Raw genomic sequence first — 16,011 nt, 5'->3', positions numbered from 1 at the left:
TCAAGCCTAGCAGGCAAAATGTCGGTGAATGAATTCAGACTTAAAGGTCTAGCAGGCTTATGGCCGTGATGAAATCAGGTTATTACCTAACAGGCAAATTGCCAGTGAACTATTAAAAGTGTGGTGCTATAAGACTATGGGCTAATATGATATGTGGATTCATTCTGTAAAGTAAATTATTCAGGTACGAACAACCTAATTATGCACATGTGAATTAAATGAATTTGATGATTGATGTGAATCGAACATATGAGAAATGGTTTCATGTTTATGTTCAACTATAAGACCTTGTGTTAACATTCAATACATTAAGTTGGCTAGGTATGCGATTTGTACTTATGCATGTTAGATCGATTGGAATTGAATCACGAATGTGAATTGAGAAGCATAGGTGAAAATGCCTATGTCATATATGTGAGTAAGGGTAAAACCATCGTAAATTATCGATAAGGGTGGGCTATGTGCGGAACCACCTTATAATTTCTAATTTGAATGGTTGTGTACGAATCATTGAGCATGATGTATTGTATTATGCTTAAGTAAAAGTATAGATATGTGATGAAATTGGTTGGTGATATACATGTTTAAATAATATGAATGCAAAGAATGTGTGAAAGAGTAAATTTGTAATAAATCTGCTTAGGACAGCAGCAGTAACATGATTTTAGAAAATCACCATAAATTGTGGGAGTTGAGTTAGACTTATGTAATTAAAGCTTAATGAGTCTAGTTTCTTATAAAAGAAACTGTGTAAGCAAAAGAATTGCTGATAATGAGATATTTGAAGTGGCGTGAGACAGAATCAAATGACTTCGGGGTCCCCTGTTCTGTTTTTAGAAAATCATTATAATTTGTAAAAAAATTCTTATAAGATAAAGTTTATATGACTAGACTCATTTATGAGTCTAGTTTCAAATGAAATCAATGAGAACATATTTTGAATTCTGTACAATGAGAAATTGGACTCGTAGTGAAGAGTGGTCAGATTAGTCAAACAGTAAAATAGGGGAAACTTTAAGAAAAATCTGGTATTGATTGGCCAAACCAAAAATTCTGAAAATTTTATGGATAGAAGATATATGAGTCTATTTTCAGGGATAATTAACATCAATTGATTTGGAGTTTTTTAGCTCCAGTTATAAATAATTTAGTGACTGTTGCTCAGGAAGACAGCTTGTTGTGAACTTGAGTATATGTTGTAAACATTGATAAAACATATAAATGAGCTGCTAATTGTTTTCTTAAGAACTTACTAAGCGTAAAGCTTACCCCCCTTCTTTCCCATGTTCTCTAGGGTTGCCAGGTTTGCTCGGGTTGGAGGCCATCAGAGATATTATCACACTGCCGAGTTCACGCTATTGGTGTAAGAAAATCCTAGTGTTTCGAGTCTATGGCATGTATAGGGTTTTAATGTTGAGTATGTGATATTATAATCTAGCCAAAGGTGTTGGCTTGTATTGATAAAGTGTTTTGGCCATGTGAATTGGCCTATGTTGGCTAATGATGTTGTGGACCTAAATGTTTATTGATATATATGTATGATACTATCTCTTGTGATGTGAGCAAATTCTATGGTATTTATTGCATAATAAAATGACTTGAGCATAATGTTTGTAGATGTCTAAGAGCTCATTTATGCCATGTTGTATGTTATTGGATAAGTATATGTGCACATGTTGCAAGGGTGACAAATGGCTTGGAAAATAGCCTTGTAATTGTCCACACGGGCAGACACATTGGCGTGTGTCTAGACCGTGTGTGGCATATGGTCTGCCCCCATGGGCATGTTGTCCAACCGTGTGTCCCTTGCACCTAAGTTTTTCAAGTTTGTATGCATGGTAGTAGCACATGGACGTGTGCTTTATACCCACACTGACGTGTGAAGCTTTGATGCAAGAGATTTTCTAAGTTTTTCATGAGTTTCGGTTGGGTCCCGAACCACCCTAGAGGTATGTTTTGGGCCTCGTAAGCCCATATATGGGACAGATTGCATGTGAAAAGAAAAGTTATAAATTGGTTGAAATTTTACGGCACAGTTTTTGTGTGATTGATTGAGTTTAAGTCGGGTAACACCTCGAACCCTATTCTGGCAAGAGATACGGGCGAAGGGTGTTACAGGGGTTCTCTTTGATCGCAGCTCCGATGACTAAGCTTCTGCGTAAGGGAGTTCCTTTCGTATGGACTGATGCACAGCAGGAGAGCTTTGAAAAGCTCAAGACTGTATTAACTCAGGCACCTGTTATGATTCAGCCTGAAACCAGTAAAGACTTTGTGGTATACAATGATGTGTCACATGTGGGTCTGGGTTGTGTCCTGATGCAAGACGGTAAAGTTGTTGCATGTGCATCTCATCAGCTCGAAACTCATGAGGATAATTATCCGACGCATGGTTTGGAGTTGGTAGTAGTGGTCTTTGCTCTGAAGATCTGGAGGCACTATCTGTATGGTGAGAAGTGTACTATCTACACTGATCACAAAAGTCTCAAGTATCTCCTCACTTAGAAGGAGTTGAACCTTAGGCAGTGTCGATGGGTTGAACTGCTTAAGGATTATAACTACAGTATTGAGTATCATCCTTGTAAGGCCAATGTGGTGGCCGATGCTCTAAGCCATAAAGCTATGGCCGATTTAAGAGCGATGTCCGCTCGACTCAGTCTATTCAACGATAGGGGTTTATTGGTTGAGTTACAAGTAAAATCAACATGGATTGATCAGATCAAGGATTATTAGGTGGGAGATAAGTCTCTTGAGTTGAGGTTCTGTCAGATTGAGAGTAGGGTTACTACGGATTTTGGAATTAATAACGACGGGGTATTGTGTTTTCAAGAACAGATCTGTGTACCAAATGATGATGAGTTAAGATAGTTTATTCTAAGGGAAGCGCATAGCATCCCCTATGCTATGCATCCCGGTGGGAACAAGATGTACCGAGATCTCCGAGAGTTGTACTGGTGGCCAGGGTTGAAACGTAAAGTTACTGACTTTGTTGCTTGCTGTTGTCAATAGGTTAAGGCTGAGCATCAGTTACCTTCAGGTTTGCTGCAGGCAGTTAAGATACTGATGTGGAAATGAGAGCGAGTAACGATGGTCTTCGTTAGTGGGTTGCCTCTAACACCCACTAAGAAGGATTTTGTTTAGGTCATCATGGACCGATTGACCAAGACTGCACATTTCATTCCTGATAGGACAAACTTCTCCTTACAGAAGTTGGTCAAACTGTACATTTCTGAGATAGTAAAGTTACAGAGGATACCTGTCTCGATCATTTCTGATAGGGATCTTTGTTTTACGTCTCGGTTCTGGCAGAAGCTTTATGATGTTTTGGGTTCAAAATTAACTTTAACATTGCTTTCCATTCTCAGACAGATTATCAGTCAGATAGGGTGATTTAGATACTGGAAGACATGTTGAAGGGTTGCATTATAGACTTCCGAGGCAGTGGGGAGAAGTACCTGCCATTAGCAGAGTTCACTTACAACAACAGCTATCAGTCTAGTATACAGATAGCACCTTACAGGGCACTGTATGGTCGTAAGTGTCGCACTCCCTTATGTTGGACTAAGTTGGCTGAGCGATGTGTTCTGGGTCCAGAGTTGCTATCTGAGACTGAGGATAAAGTCTGCTTGATTCGAGATCGACTGAAAGGGGTTTCTGATATACAAAAGTCCTATACTGATTTGAAGAGGAAGGACATCGAGTATTCTGTGGGGGACATGGTTTTCCTTAAGGTCTCGCCATGGAAGAAGGTTTTGAGGTTCGTTCGCAAGGGCAAGCTGAGCACTCGGTTTATTGGGCCGTACCAGATTCTGAAGTGAGTAGGGCCAGTCCCATATCAGTTGGAGCTACCTCTGGAGTTAGATCACATATACGATATGTTCCACGTCTCGATGTTAAGACACTATCGCTCTAATCCTACGTACATTATGCTTGTGGAGGAAATTGAGGTTAGACCAGATCCAACATTCAAGGAGGAGCCGGTTCAAATCCTAGATCACGACATTAAGGTTTCGCGTAGGAAATCTATCCTCTCAGTGAATATGCTGTGGCGGAATCATAGCACTCAGAAGGCTACTTGGAAGCCAGAGGATCCTGTGCGACAGCAGTAGTCTCACCTATTCTGATCAGGTAAATTTCAAGGTCGAAATTTTCTTTTAGGGGGTAGAGTTGTAACGTCCCAAAATATATATTTCTAATTCTGTTAGAATATGACACAGTAGTCTGTATCTGCATTAGTGGTTAAGTGTTCTGGGTGTGTGTGCGAGGTCCCAAGTTCAAGCCTTAGCTTGGGAAAAATTTTGGTTTTTATTTGAATAAGGCCTTGTCTTTGGTTGTTACGCTTATGAGTATTTGTTTATTAAAATATACAAGAATGGGCCTGCTGGTCTGATGGATAAGTGGAGTGTTGGTGTGAGGGAGGTCTTGGGTTCGAGTCTGAGTTGAGGCAGTATTTTTGCTGCTAATGCCGCGGGAATGTTTGAGTTGGCTTGGGATTCTGAGTATTTGCTACAGCTGAGGTTTAGTTGGAGCAAAACAAGGGATTTAGGAGTTACCCAAATACTCTACTTTTCCCTCTCTGCCGAATTTCTCTGTAATTTTCCCCTTCTCCATATTTATTTACTTTTTTTTCTTTCAGCAAAAAATTCCCTATTTGCTTCCGGTTTTACTTCTTTCTATTATTAGTTTTTGGCCCTTTTCCATCATCTCTACTCATCTCTGCGTTTGACGCAAATACGGTAAGGGTAAGGGTGCGTTGAGTTTTGTTTTATGATTGTTGGGTTGTTAAGAGGGTGTTTTATGTTTAGGAGACAATCAAGGTGTTGTGGACTACTAAAATGGTGCTCTAATTAGCGAGGAATTGCCGTTGTTCGTTAGAGGTAAGGTCGTCGTTAACTTTAAAGATTTGCTTATTCTTTGTGACTCGGTTTAGGTGACTAACTAAGTGACGTGCTCTTCGATATTAGGCTCTGGTGTGCTCATGGTTGCGTTAGCTTCGAAACGATACCAGGTGTGTACTCCGATTACACAGAAAATGATATTCGACCAAAGTCGAAAAGCATTTTGTCTCTGTCAAAGCCACACTTGTGTGGTAGTACACGGGCGTGTGGTCGACGAACCAGACCATGCGCGTGCGACACGGGTGCGACAGATACGGCTGTGTGATGGCTGGTGAGGCCGTGTGGGCTTCACGAGCATATGGGCCCACATAGGTGAACCACATAGGCGTGTGGGAATTTGGGCCAGGCCGTGTGGCCAATTTGAGCCGTGTGGGCCACACGAGTGTGTGGGCCACACAGGCGTGTGGGCCCAAACGGGCAGGCCACATGGTCGTGTGAGCCCTTTTTTTTTTGAAAGGTTCTATAAGGTTGCACAGGTCGCCCAAGTCGACTGTGACCTGTCATAGGGTCAGTAAGCTTTACTTAGAGCCCTATTCTATGATATGATGTTGTGATGTATGTGTTAGCATGTATACCTAGCATGAATATCTGAACTATTCCGAAATTAATGTATGAACTGTCTATCTGCATTATTACCATACCGTATTGTATGATGCATTGCATCGGGGTGGGTTTGATGAAGTGAAAGAAGTATCTAAAGGCTTCATAAGCCTATTATCTGGTAGTTAAGCTGCATATTTATGACATGTGCCGCATTACGATACTTTATGGTGTGTACGGTTGGATGGGTCGATTTTATCCCCATATTTGGTGTGCAGGGATGGGTGGGTCGATTTTATCCCCACATGGTGTGTTGGGTTGGACGGAGTGGGTGTGCATGGTTGGTAGGCATGTTTTGTTATTCTGATCTGTTATGCATGCTATATTTAAAATGGGCTATGGCCCTAAGTTTGTATCTGATTCTGTTTTAAAGTGGGCCAAGGCCTACACCAATCCTGTAAAAGGGTTTAGACCTGAGTTATGACTGTATTCTGTTATTTGTCTATTTGCATGCTAAACTGTGGGGATGTACACACTAAGTCTGTGAAAACTCACCCTTATTTATTTTATCTATTCAGGTAATCCCTAGCAGTAGGTAGATCGGTGTAGTGGAGGACAAGACGATGACGAAGCTCATATACATTTGGTTTATAAACTTACTGCTTTTGTCTTATTCATTATTTTAGGAATATTTTGATGTAATTTTGGACCTGGACTTTTGGTTTTTAATTTGGGTTTTTGAACCGCGAGCATGGATTATAAGCTACAATGCCCAAGTATGGTTTTCGTAAAATAAACTAAGAGTTTTGGAAACAAATAAATAATTGGTTTCAAAAGCTTCGCGATAAAGAAATGTTTTCAAACAATTTGACTGTTACATGATCTTCGACTACGGAAAAGATAACAATTTGAACGGTTTTCCTGATTTGAAATGGTTTCTAAGAAAACTCTCTCATGTGACATCGCCAGATTCGGCCATAATATCCAGGCCAGGTTTGGGGTGTTACATAATGGATCTAGGTTCCAATCTCCTATTATCAACATGAGCATATGCAGGATACCCAGAAATCTTTAAATTAGAATAATCAGCAGGACTACCAGACCATACCTCTTGTGGAGTTATTTTATGAATTGTAATGGACGGAGATCGGTTAATAAAAAAAATGCGGTAGAGGCTGCTTCAGCCCAAAACGACTTCGGTAAACAAGCATTCGATAACATACATCGAACCTTTTCCATGATTATTCTATTCATCCATTCTGCAATGCCATTTTGCTGTGGCATATGACGAACTGTCAAGTGTTCCACAATCCTTTCTTATTTGCACAATTCATTAAATTCATCAAAATAGAATTCCAAGTCATTATTTGTACGGAGGTGTTTAATCTGTTTTTCTGTCTGCTCCTCGATCATAGTTTTTCAAGCCTTAAACGTGGAAAACACTTCACTTTTCTACTTCAGGAAGAATGCCCAAACCTTTCTTGAAAAATCATCAATGATTGTCAGCATATAATTAGCGCCACCCCTCAAAGGCACTCTAGATGGTCCCTAAAGATTAGAATGAATATAATCTAGTGTTCTCTTTGTGTTATGGATTCCTTTTATGAATCAAACTTTTTTTTGCTTCCTAAAAATGCAATGCTCATAGAACTTTAGTTTGCTAATGCCTTATCCATCAAGAAGCCCTCTTTTGCTCAATTCTGTCATGTCATCTCATTCATATGCCCTAGATGAATATGCAAGGAAGAGAAAGTGACGATTGCATCACCAGTAATAGTTGAACCTTGAAAAATATCTAACTTGGCAGTATTTCTCTACCTTATCATCACAATAAGGGAACCCTTGCTAATCTTCAAAACCCCACTTTCAGTTGTGTACTTGTGCCCCTTTGAATCAAGGATGTTCAACAAAATCAAATTCCTCTTCAATTTCAGTACATATCATACGCCAATAAGTGTTCTGACGACTCTGTCAAACATATTAATTTTAATCATGCCAATACCTGCGATTTTACATAAAGCACTATTTCCCATCAAAACAAAACCTTCAAACACTGTTTCATATGTTGTAAACCAATCCCAATTGGGACTCATATGGAAGGTGCAACTAGAATTAATGATTCATTCCTTGCTCACTTTAGGGTTGTTTTCAAAAGCAATTAGGAGTTCACCATTATTGTAGTCTTCTACAACATCAGCTTCACCAGATTATTTTGGTTGTTTTCCCTTTTGGTTCACCGCCTCTCTTTTGATCTTATTCTGCAACTTATAGCACTCAGACTTAATGTTCTCTGCAACTTATAGCACTCAGACTTAATGTGCCCTTTCTTCTTGTAGAAGTTAATGGTTTTACATCTGTTTGAATATCTCTATCCACCCTTAGATTTATAGCGAGGATTTCATTCATATGTCTTCTCACGATTATCATCAATATTTTGTTCTTGTCTCCCACGAACAATAAGACCTTCTCCTAAGAGTCAGATCCAGACACAAGATGCTTTATCTTATTAAGGAAGCATAAACTTTATCAATTGTGAGAGATTCGCTGCTATACAAAATCGTAGCTCTAAAAGTTGAATAAGACGAGGACAACAAACAAAGTAGAATTAACCCTAAATTTTCTTTATCGTATTAAACCTCCATGACTTCTGGTCTGAGAGAATTTCTTTAAACACAGTTAAGTGTTCGTTCATAAATGTATCTTCCTCCAAATGATGAGCATAAAGGCTCTACTTTATATGTAACTTACTAGTTAGGGTTTTTGACATGCATAGCTTTTGTAGCTTGGCCCATAATGCAACGATGACCTTCTACTTTATCATGTCCTATAGAATTTCATTCGATAGATGTAGATGTAATTACATTAAAGCCTTTTGATCTTTACGTTTCTTCCCTTCCTTCGTCAATGTCGAAGGCATCTTATCTATCTCTAACTAGACATCCTCCAAATTCATCTACGTAAGAACTACCTGCATCTTTATCTGCCACAATGAGAATATGATGTTGTGACCCAACAACAAAATATCATACTTTATTATCACTATTACTATGATCGAAACAAACAACTTGATAAAGCTCTGATACCAATTTATTAAAAACTAAACGTTGATAATGACAATGTAAAAAAGATCACCAAGAAAAAAAAAGACAATAGAACACACAGATTTTACATGGAAACCCTTTCGGGAAAAAAACTATGAACAGAGGATAAAAAAATTCACTAATGTTGAATTTGAATGATACAAGAAGAGTTTCGACTACATCTATTTATAGATTGAAAAAACCTAATTCTAATAAATGTCAAATATATTATGCTAATAAATACTAAATATATTATAGTAATAAATAATAAATCTTCTAGAAAGAAAATATATTTTGTTTAACTTGACTTGCAAGCAATATCTTAGAATTTGAGTCACACAATTCTAACACTTGATATCAATGAAAATTTGTATATTTTACAAATATTAGTATTGTCTCCCGGCTAAGCTGGGGTTTTCAAATTTTATTATAAATTCATTTAATTAATATTAAAACTTAATTTTGAAATAAATTTTAATAAATCATAATTAATTAAAATTTTGTTAATTCTAAATTTTAAGTTTATTTTATTTAAGAATGTATAGATATTTTAAATTAATAGATAAATTAACACCTAATGCAATCATTTTAAATATATTATTTAAAAATAGCACTATTACTCAACTCACTTTAAATCAAGTGCAAATCTTAAATATGTGATATTTAACATTTCTTTTTACTGTAAAGACATGCATTTATTACTAAAAAAGTTGTTAAACAACAAAAATAATTGTGACCCTCAGTTATCTAAATAAACAAAAACTAAACAGCCTTTCTTTCCTTTCACAACCTATACCACATGCCATATATAGCTTTAAATACCCAAAAATGAGATTAAATTGCTCTAATTTGAAGCAATCTAACCTTGCTAGCTATAATCAAATCTTCTGGCATCCGCTGTCACCATATCAATGGACCTCAATTGACCTAAAAAATGGATTGTCCCTCTTCCTCCACTAGTCCCTAAATCATCGTGGGGCCGTCCTCCACCCACTAGACATCACATTTCTAGCGAAAACCCTCTTTGGCCAATAGGTGAGCAACCTAATTATCCCTTGGTATGCTAAAAATTACATCTCTCAAAACCCAGCACAATCTGTTTCACTTCCCATATGTGGTTACTGATTTTCGATCGTTCAATACATGCCACTCAAAGCTTCGTTATAACCAATAATGAATCCCTTTCAACCTCCACTACCCAAAATACCAACTCCTTTGCGAATTTGAAAGCTTGGGTACTAGTTAATGCCTCCGTCGCCAATGTATTCGATAAATAGCTATTCCATAGGCAAGCTGCTCCCATTATCTGACTAGAGCTATTTCTAAGGATAATCCCTGTACTCATCGTCTCCAACTCATTGTAAAAACCTGCATCCAAATTTACTAAGGAAAAAGGCTCCGAGTGAGACCGCCACACCACCGTTTCCTTTGCCGCTCGTTCAACTCTTTCCCCAGTCAATAGTTCCAACTCACAAATGTATTCCAAAATGAACGAAACAATTTCAATCTTAGATTTTTAGTTTCCTTCATGCACTAGTTTATTTTTTGAAAGCCAAATTGCTCAGATTACAATTATGGTTGTTAATTTTTGCTGGTTACCGCCCTTAGAAAATAATCGTTGAACCCAATTAGCCATAGAGCCTTTGTTTGATTCACCATCCAATTAATTCCAAGCTCTTGCCAAACCTGCATGGCAAATAGACAATCACGACTTGCATGTATATTAGATTTAGAGTCCTCAACAAATCTGGGCAGGCTTTGTTCGTTCGTATTATTCTTTGATAATAATTGGAATTTGTTGGCACAAAATTAATTATAAATTTCCATATTGTAATTTTCATCTTTTCCGGTGATTGTATCTGTCCTAACTGTCTATACAAACTCATGGTCTCTTGGTCGATGGAACTATAACTGTCCTCTTCAATCCCGGTAAATCCTCTAAACAGGATTCTATACCCACTTCGTACAGTGTACTCACCGAAGCTCTTAGGACACTATCTTAGTCTGTCCATAACTCATTACTGCACTAGTTGTATACTGAGGATTTTTCTTCCCTCTTGGTAATCAAACATTGATAGCACCATATCTTCCTTCCATGTCTGACTCTGTTCTTCAATTAAATCTACCACCTTTACTATTCTATTAACTAGGGGTGAATTCACTTTGCCAAGCATATGCCACACTAAAATTGAACTCCCATCATCGGCCAGCCAGCAACATCCCTCCATCAAAAGTCCCTTCGCTACCCATATTCTCCTCTATCCTATTGAAGATTAACTCCCTAACTTAGCTTCTAAGAAATCATTGTTCACATAGTAATTTTCTTTCAGTACTCGTGCCACCAAAAAAGACATATTACATACTAATCATGATCTCTGCTTGGCCAAAAGCATATGTTAAATTTTGCCAAATTGTGAAATCCCGTACCTCCACCTCTTTTAAATCGCAAAGATCCCCCAATAACACCAATGAATACCACACTGCAGTTGAGATTTCTGCCACCAATATCTGCACATAATCAATTCTAATTCCTTGCAAAATAAGCTCGGTAACAAAAAACATGACATTATCTATATATGAATAGCTTGCAAAATTGACTTAATAAAAATCACTTTCCCACATTGTGATAAATGTAACACCCCTACCCCGTATCCATCGTCGGAACGGAATTACGGAGCATTACCAAAGTTTACAAATCAACTAAACAAACATTTCATATCATGTATGTTCATGTCATTAACTAATCGAAATTAAACATATTGTCCCTTATACGAGCCCTTAGGGCTCAAAATACGCGTTAGAAACAAGTCGGGACTAGATCAAGTACTCAAAGAAATTTTCAGAAAACATTGAAAATTTTCAAAGTTGCAGGGGTCACACGGCCGTGTGGCCAGGCCGTATAACTCAAATGGTCAGGAGACATGCCCATGTCTTAGGCCATGTAGGCATTCGATGTAACACCCCTAACTCATATCCGTCGCTGGAACAGAGTTATGGAGCATTACTGAAACTTTCAGAACATTTACAGATAAATCATGTCAATCACTGTTCATTTTCTGAGATGATTCAAAATGGCCCTTAAATAGACCCTTAGGGCCCAATATGAGCATTAAAATTGAATCAGGACTTAGTCGAAAACTCTAAGAATTTTTTGCGACATTTCAAAACTTTTCCAAGGTGTACGGCTTACACGCCCGTGTGGTCCAAGGGACATGCCCGTGCTGCAGGCTGTGTTCAACCCCATGTAACTCTCTAACTTGTGCACACGGCCATGCCACACGCCCGTGTGCTAGGCCGTGTGGTTAATTAAATTGTTTCAAAATTAGGTGCAGGTTTTACACAGCCAAGACACACGCCCGTGTAGCACATACAGCAGAGACACACGCCCGTGTCTCTGCCCGTGTGCTCAATTCTGATCATTTTGTTTCTCAAATTCAAGGTGTAGGGGACACACACCCTAACCACACACCCACGTCCATGTGTCTGTCCTTGTACACAAAATAAAGCCATTTCTAGCTTCATTTCTCACCCAAAATCACACCAATGACCTGCAGTTAAACTCACATCTAAATACCAACCATTTCAAGCATTCAAATTAAGCAGATTCTATCATTCAACATGGCATATCATTACATGCATACATGTTTATAATCTTACCTTGGTATATTCTATACGATAGGCATAATTTGAACAACCTTTTACAATGTATATAACTATCATAGTATGACATTGCAAGTATATCAAAACAACCATTACTAGTCATTCCAATGGCTAGATTACAAACCACATACATAACCATCTATGGCCAAGTTAGCCTATACATGCCATTATACCAAAATGATTTTACTAGATATACCCAAAATAAGCTAGTAGATAGTATGATGATGCTCCAATGATCTCCAACCTTTGAGAGCTTCCGAGCACTATAAAACAAGGGAAAATAAAACAAAGTAAGCATTACAGGCTTTGTAAGTTGGTATACCAGAAATTAAACTTACCAATCCCGTTTATTAAATCTAAGCATACAATATCATGTTTTCCATCCATTTGGCAAAATTGTCGAAACAGACGCATTCAATTAAACATATTAGTCACAAAATTTACATATAAATCAAGTAAACATAGATGAGCTCATCATGCAATATTCTTTTCAAGACATTATCATTTCATCTCGTAATTCTCTCATCATGCCAAGAGTTTTGTACGTTGAATCATTGAAATTCTGATGGATACTTAAGTAGTACATTCAAGGTGTACAATTAAATAGCCCATCAATTCTTATTCAAGAGTACCCCTTTAGAGCATTAATCAAAGAACAACTCTCAAGCCAATATCGTATTAGAGGATTACCAGTCCAGACTAAATCCATTATGTAACGTATGCTCAAAAGAGCTCAATTAGGATTACTAGTTTAGGCAAAACCCTAATTGTAACATATCCTCGAGAGAGATTATATTAGAATTACCCGGCTAAATCTTGTCAGCAACAAATGCAGGACCTAATTCATTTCAGGAAAGCACATTTATCCATTGAAATTCAATATTCAAACGAGACTTTACCATTTTTCCAACATTTTTTAACCTGTAATCCTTTCACACATTTATAACATTCACATAAATATAGCTCTTATTGCATACAATCATAACATTCAAGTTAAATATTTACATGCTCTATTAAGTTACACGAACTTACCTCGACACTTGTTCGCGTATATAATCTACTAATCCGAAACTTTTTCTTTTCCTCGATCTAACCTCGAATTTGTGTTGTCTGATCCATATAAATGAATTTAACCATAATTTCACACATTTCATATTCATTTGGACTCAATTTTCATCCTAGGCAAAATTACCATTTTGCCCCTAACTGTTCCATAAATTTCAATTTCTTCTCTAGGCTCGAAAAATGAAATTTGTGCAATTTACCCTGTATTCCAAGCTTAATCAAAATCCCATCACAAAATTTACAGCACAAGTATTCATAAAAAATTAGAATTTTTCATCAAATTTCATAACTTTACATTTCAGTCCCTAAATCATGTTTTCATCAAAAATCACTATGAAAAAGTTGTTTACCTATCAACAACCTTTCACTTTCTACCATAAATTTCTAATTTTCAGCATATTCATCCATGACCCAATTTTTATACTTTGATAACTTTTCAAATTGATCCCCCAAATAGATAGATTAAGCTAGCCCGATTTCAAAAATAACAAAATTACTAAAAACGGGACAAGGAAACTTATCCAATTAAGCCATGAAAGTTTCTTCTCTCTCTCTTAAGGTTTCCATGTATTTTAGGTTGAAGATGACATAAAAATAAGATGATATCTTTTATCATCTTTTAATTAATTTAATTATTTCAAATTCCAATTTAGTCCTTACCCTTTTTCTAAATTTCCATGGATGAGTCACCAAAATATCTACATACTTTTCTTTAATGGTCTAATTTCATATAAGGACCTCAAGTTTTGAATTCCATAGTTATTTAATCCTTCTACCTATTAGAATACAACTTTTTCATTTTATGCGATTTAGTCCATCTCGTAATTAAGCACTAAATCGATAAAATTTTATTATCAAAATTTTTACATAACATTCCTAACATATTATAGACAATGAAATAAAATAAAAATAAATTTTATTCTGGATTGAATTGTGGTCTCGAAACCACTGTTCCAATTTCGCTGAAAATGGGTTGTTACAACTCTTCCCCTGTAAGGATTTTCATCCTCGAAAATCTTACCAGTAAAAATATTCGGGTATTGCTTCCTCAAAGTATCCTCCGGTTCCCAGGTAGCCTCTTTTATACTGTGTTGTTGCCAAAGAATTTTTACTAACGCTACCTTTTTATTTCTTAACTCTGTTGTTTCTCGAGCTAAGATTTTGATCGATTCTTCACAATACATCATATCTGGCTGAATCTCTACCTCTGTCGGAGATATAACATGTGAAAGATCGGATCGATACCACCGTAGCATAGACACATGAAAAATATTATGAATCTAATCAAGTTCTGGTGGTAAAGCTAACTGATATGCAACTGGTCTGATTCTTTTTGTAATCTCATATGGTCCAATGAATCGTGGACTCAGTTTTCCTTTACGATCAAACTGGAAAAATTTCTTCAAGGACGATACTTTCAAGAATACCTTGTCACCGACTTGAAATTCTATTTCCTTTTGTTCCAGATCAGCATAAGATTTTTGATGATCAGAGGCTGCTTTCAAACTATCCCGAATTATTTTCACTTTTTCCTCGGATTCACGAACTAAGTCAACTCCGTGTAACTTTTTCTCACTGAGTTCTGTCCAATACAATGGAGTTCTACATTTGTGACCATACAAAGCTTCATACGGTGCCATTTTGATGCTAGACTGATAACTGTTATTGTAAGCAAATTCAACTAAAGGTAAATACTTTTCCCAGTTACCTTCAAACTCAAGTATACAGCACCGAAGCATATCCTCCAAGATCTATATAACACGTTTAGATTGACCATCTATCTGTGGATGAAATACAGTGCTAAAGTGTAATTGAGTACCCAGAGCTTCTTGCAATTTGCTCCAGAATCGAGATGTAAACCAAGGGTCTCTATCTGAAATAATGAAGACAGACACTCCATGCAATCTGACAGTCTCAGAGACATATAATTCAGCCAATCTATCCAAAGAATAATCCATATGTACCGGAATAAAGTGTGTAGACTTTGTCAACTGATCAACAATCAACCAAATGACATCTTTTTTGTTAGAGACAGGGGTAATCCTGATACAAAGTCCATGGTAATTTTTTCTCATTTCCACTCCGGTATCGTAATCGGCTATAATAGTCCAGAAGGCAACTGATGTTTAGCTTTTACTTGCTGACATATCAAACATTCAGACACAAACTCAGAAATATCTCATTTCATTCCTGGCCACTAGTACATCTTTTTCAGGTCATTATACATTTTCTTACTACCAAGATGAATAGACATGTTACCATTATGAGTTTCAATCAAAATCTTCTGTACTAGTTCTGAACTTTTCGGTACACATACTCTATCTCTGAATAATAGACAATCATTGGTCCCGATATGAAATTTTGAGTTAGGAGTCGATTCACTTTGTATCCGTTTTTCTTGCAACTTACTATTATTTTTCTAAGCTTCAGAAATCTGTTGCAAAAACGTTGGTCTATCCTTTAACTCAGCTATAATTGAACCATCATCAGATAATGACAATCGGGTATTCATTGCTCACAAAGTATAGAAGGACTTTCTGCTCAAAGCATCTGCAACCACATTGGCTTTTCCAGGATGGTAGTCAATAACAAGATCATAATCTTTTAGTAATTCAAGCCACCTGCGTTGTCTCAAATTCAAGTATTTATGTGTCATCAAGTACTTTAGACTTTTATGATCAGTGAATATATGAAATTTTTCACCAAACAAATAATGTTGCCATATTTTCAATGCAAACACTATGGCTGCCAATTCAAGATCATGTGTCAGG

At 36.9% G+C, this 16,011-nt stretch overlaps 1 protein-coding gene across 1 annotated transcript; it reads left to right on the top strand.

Annotated features, from left to right (window-relative positions):
• Positions 1–3,144: 3,144 nt before the first annotated feature.
• Positions 3,145–4,106, top strand: LOC107894574 (uncharacterized). Its single transcript, XM_041084747.1, has 3 exons — positions 3,145–3,325; positions 3,427–3,716; positions 3,837–4,106. Exons 1-3 carry the CDS (start codon positions 3,145–3,147, stop codon positions 4,104–4,106), a joined length of 741 nt encoding a protein of 246 aa, XP_040940681.1.
• The last annotated feature ends 11,905 nt before the right edge of the window (positions 4,107–16,011 follow it).

The sequence above is a fragment of the Gossypium hirsutum genome, chromosome A13, assembly GCF_007990345.1.
Source record: "Gossypium hirsutum isolate 1008001.06 chromosome A13, Gossypium_hirsutum_v2.1, whole genome shotgun sequence".
Taxonomy (NCBI): Eukaryota; Viridiplantae; Streptophyta; class Magnoliopsida; order Malvales; family Malvaceae; genus Gossypium; species Gossypium hirsutum.
The sequence above is the reverse complement of the archived record's forward strand: the minus strand, read 5'-3'. Positions and strand labels throughout refer to the sequence as shown.

Bases quoted from the DNA above. Each gene is read 5' to 3' on its own strand.
- LOC107894574 (XM_041084747.1), top strand. From the start codon at position 3,145: ATGGACCGATTGACCAAGACTGCACATTTCATTCCTGATAGGACAAAC. The intron at 3,326-3,426 runs GTTCAAAATTAA...GTTGCATTATAG, and splicing joins GAAGCTTTATGATGTTTTGG to ACTTCCGAGGCAGTGGGGAG. The intron at 3,717-3,836 runs GTTTTCCTTAAG...GTCCCATATCAG, and splicing joins AGTATTCTGTGGGGGACATG to TTGGAGCTACCTCTGGAGTT.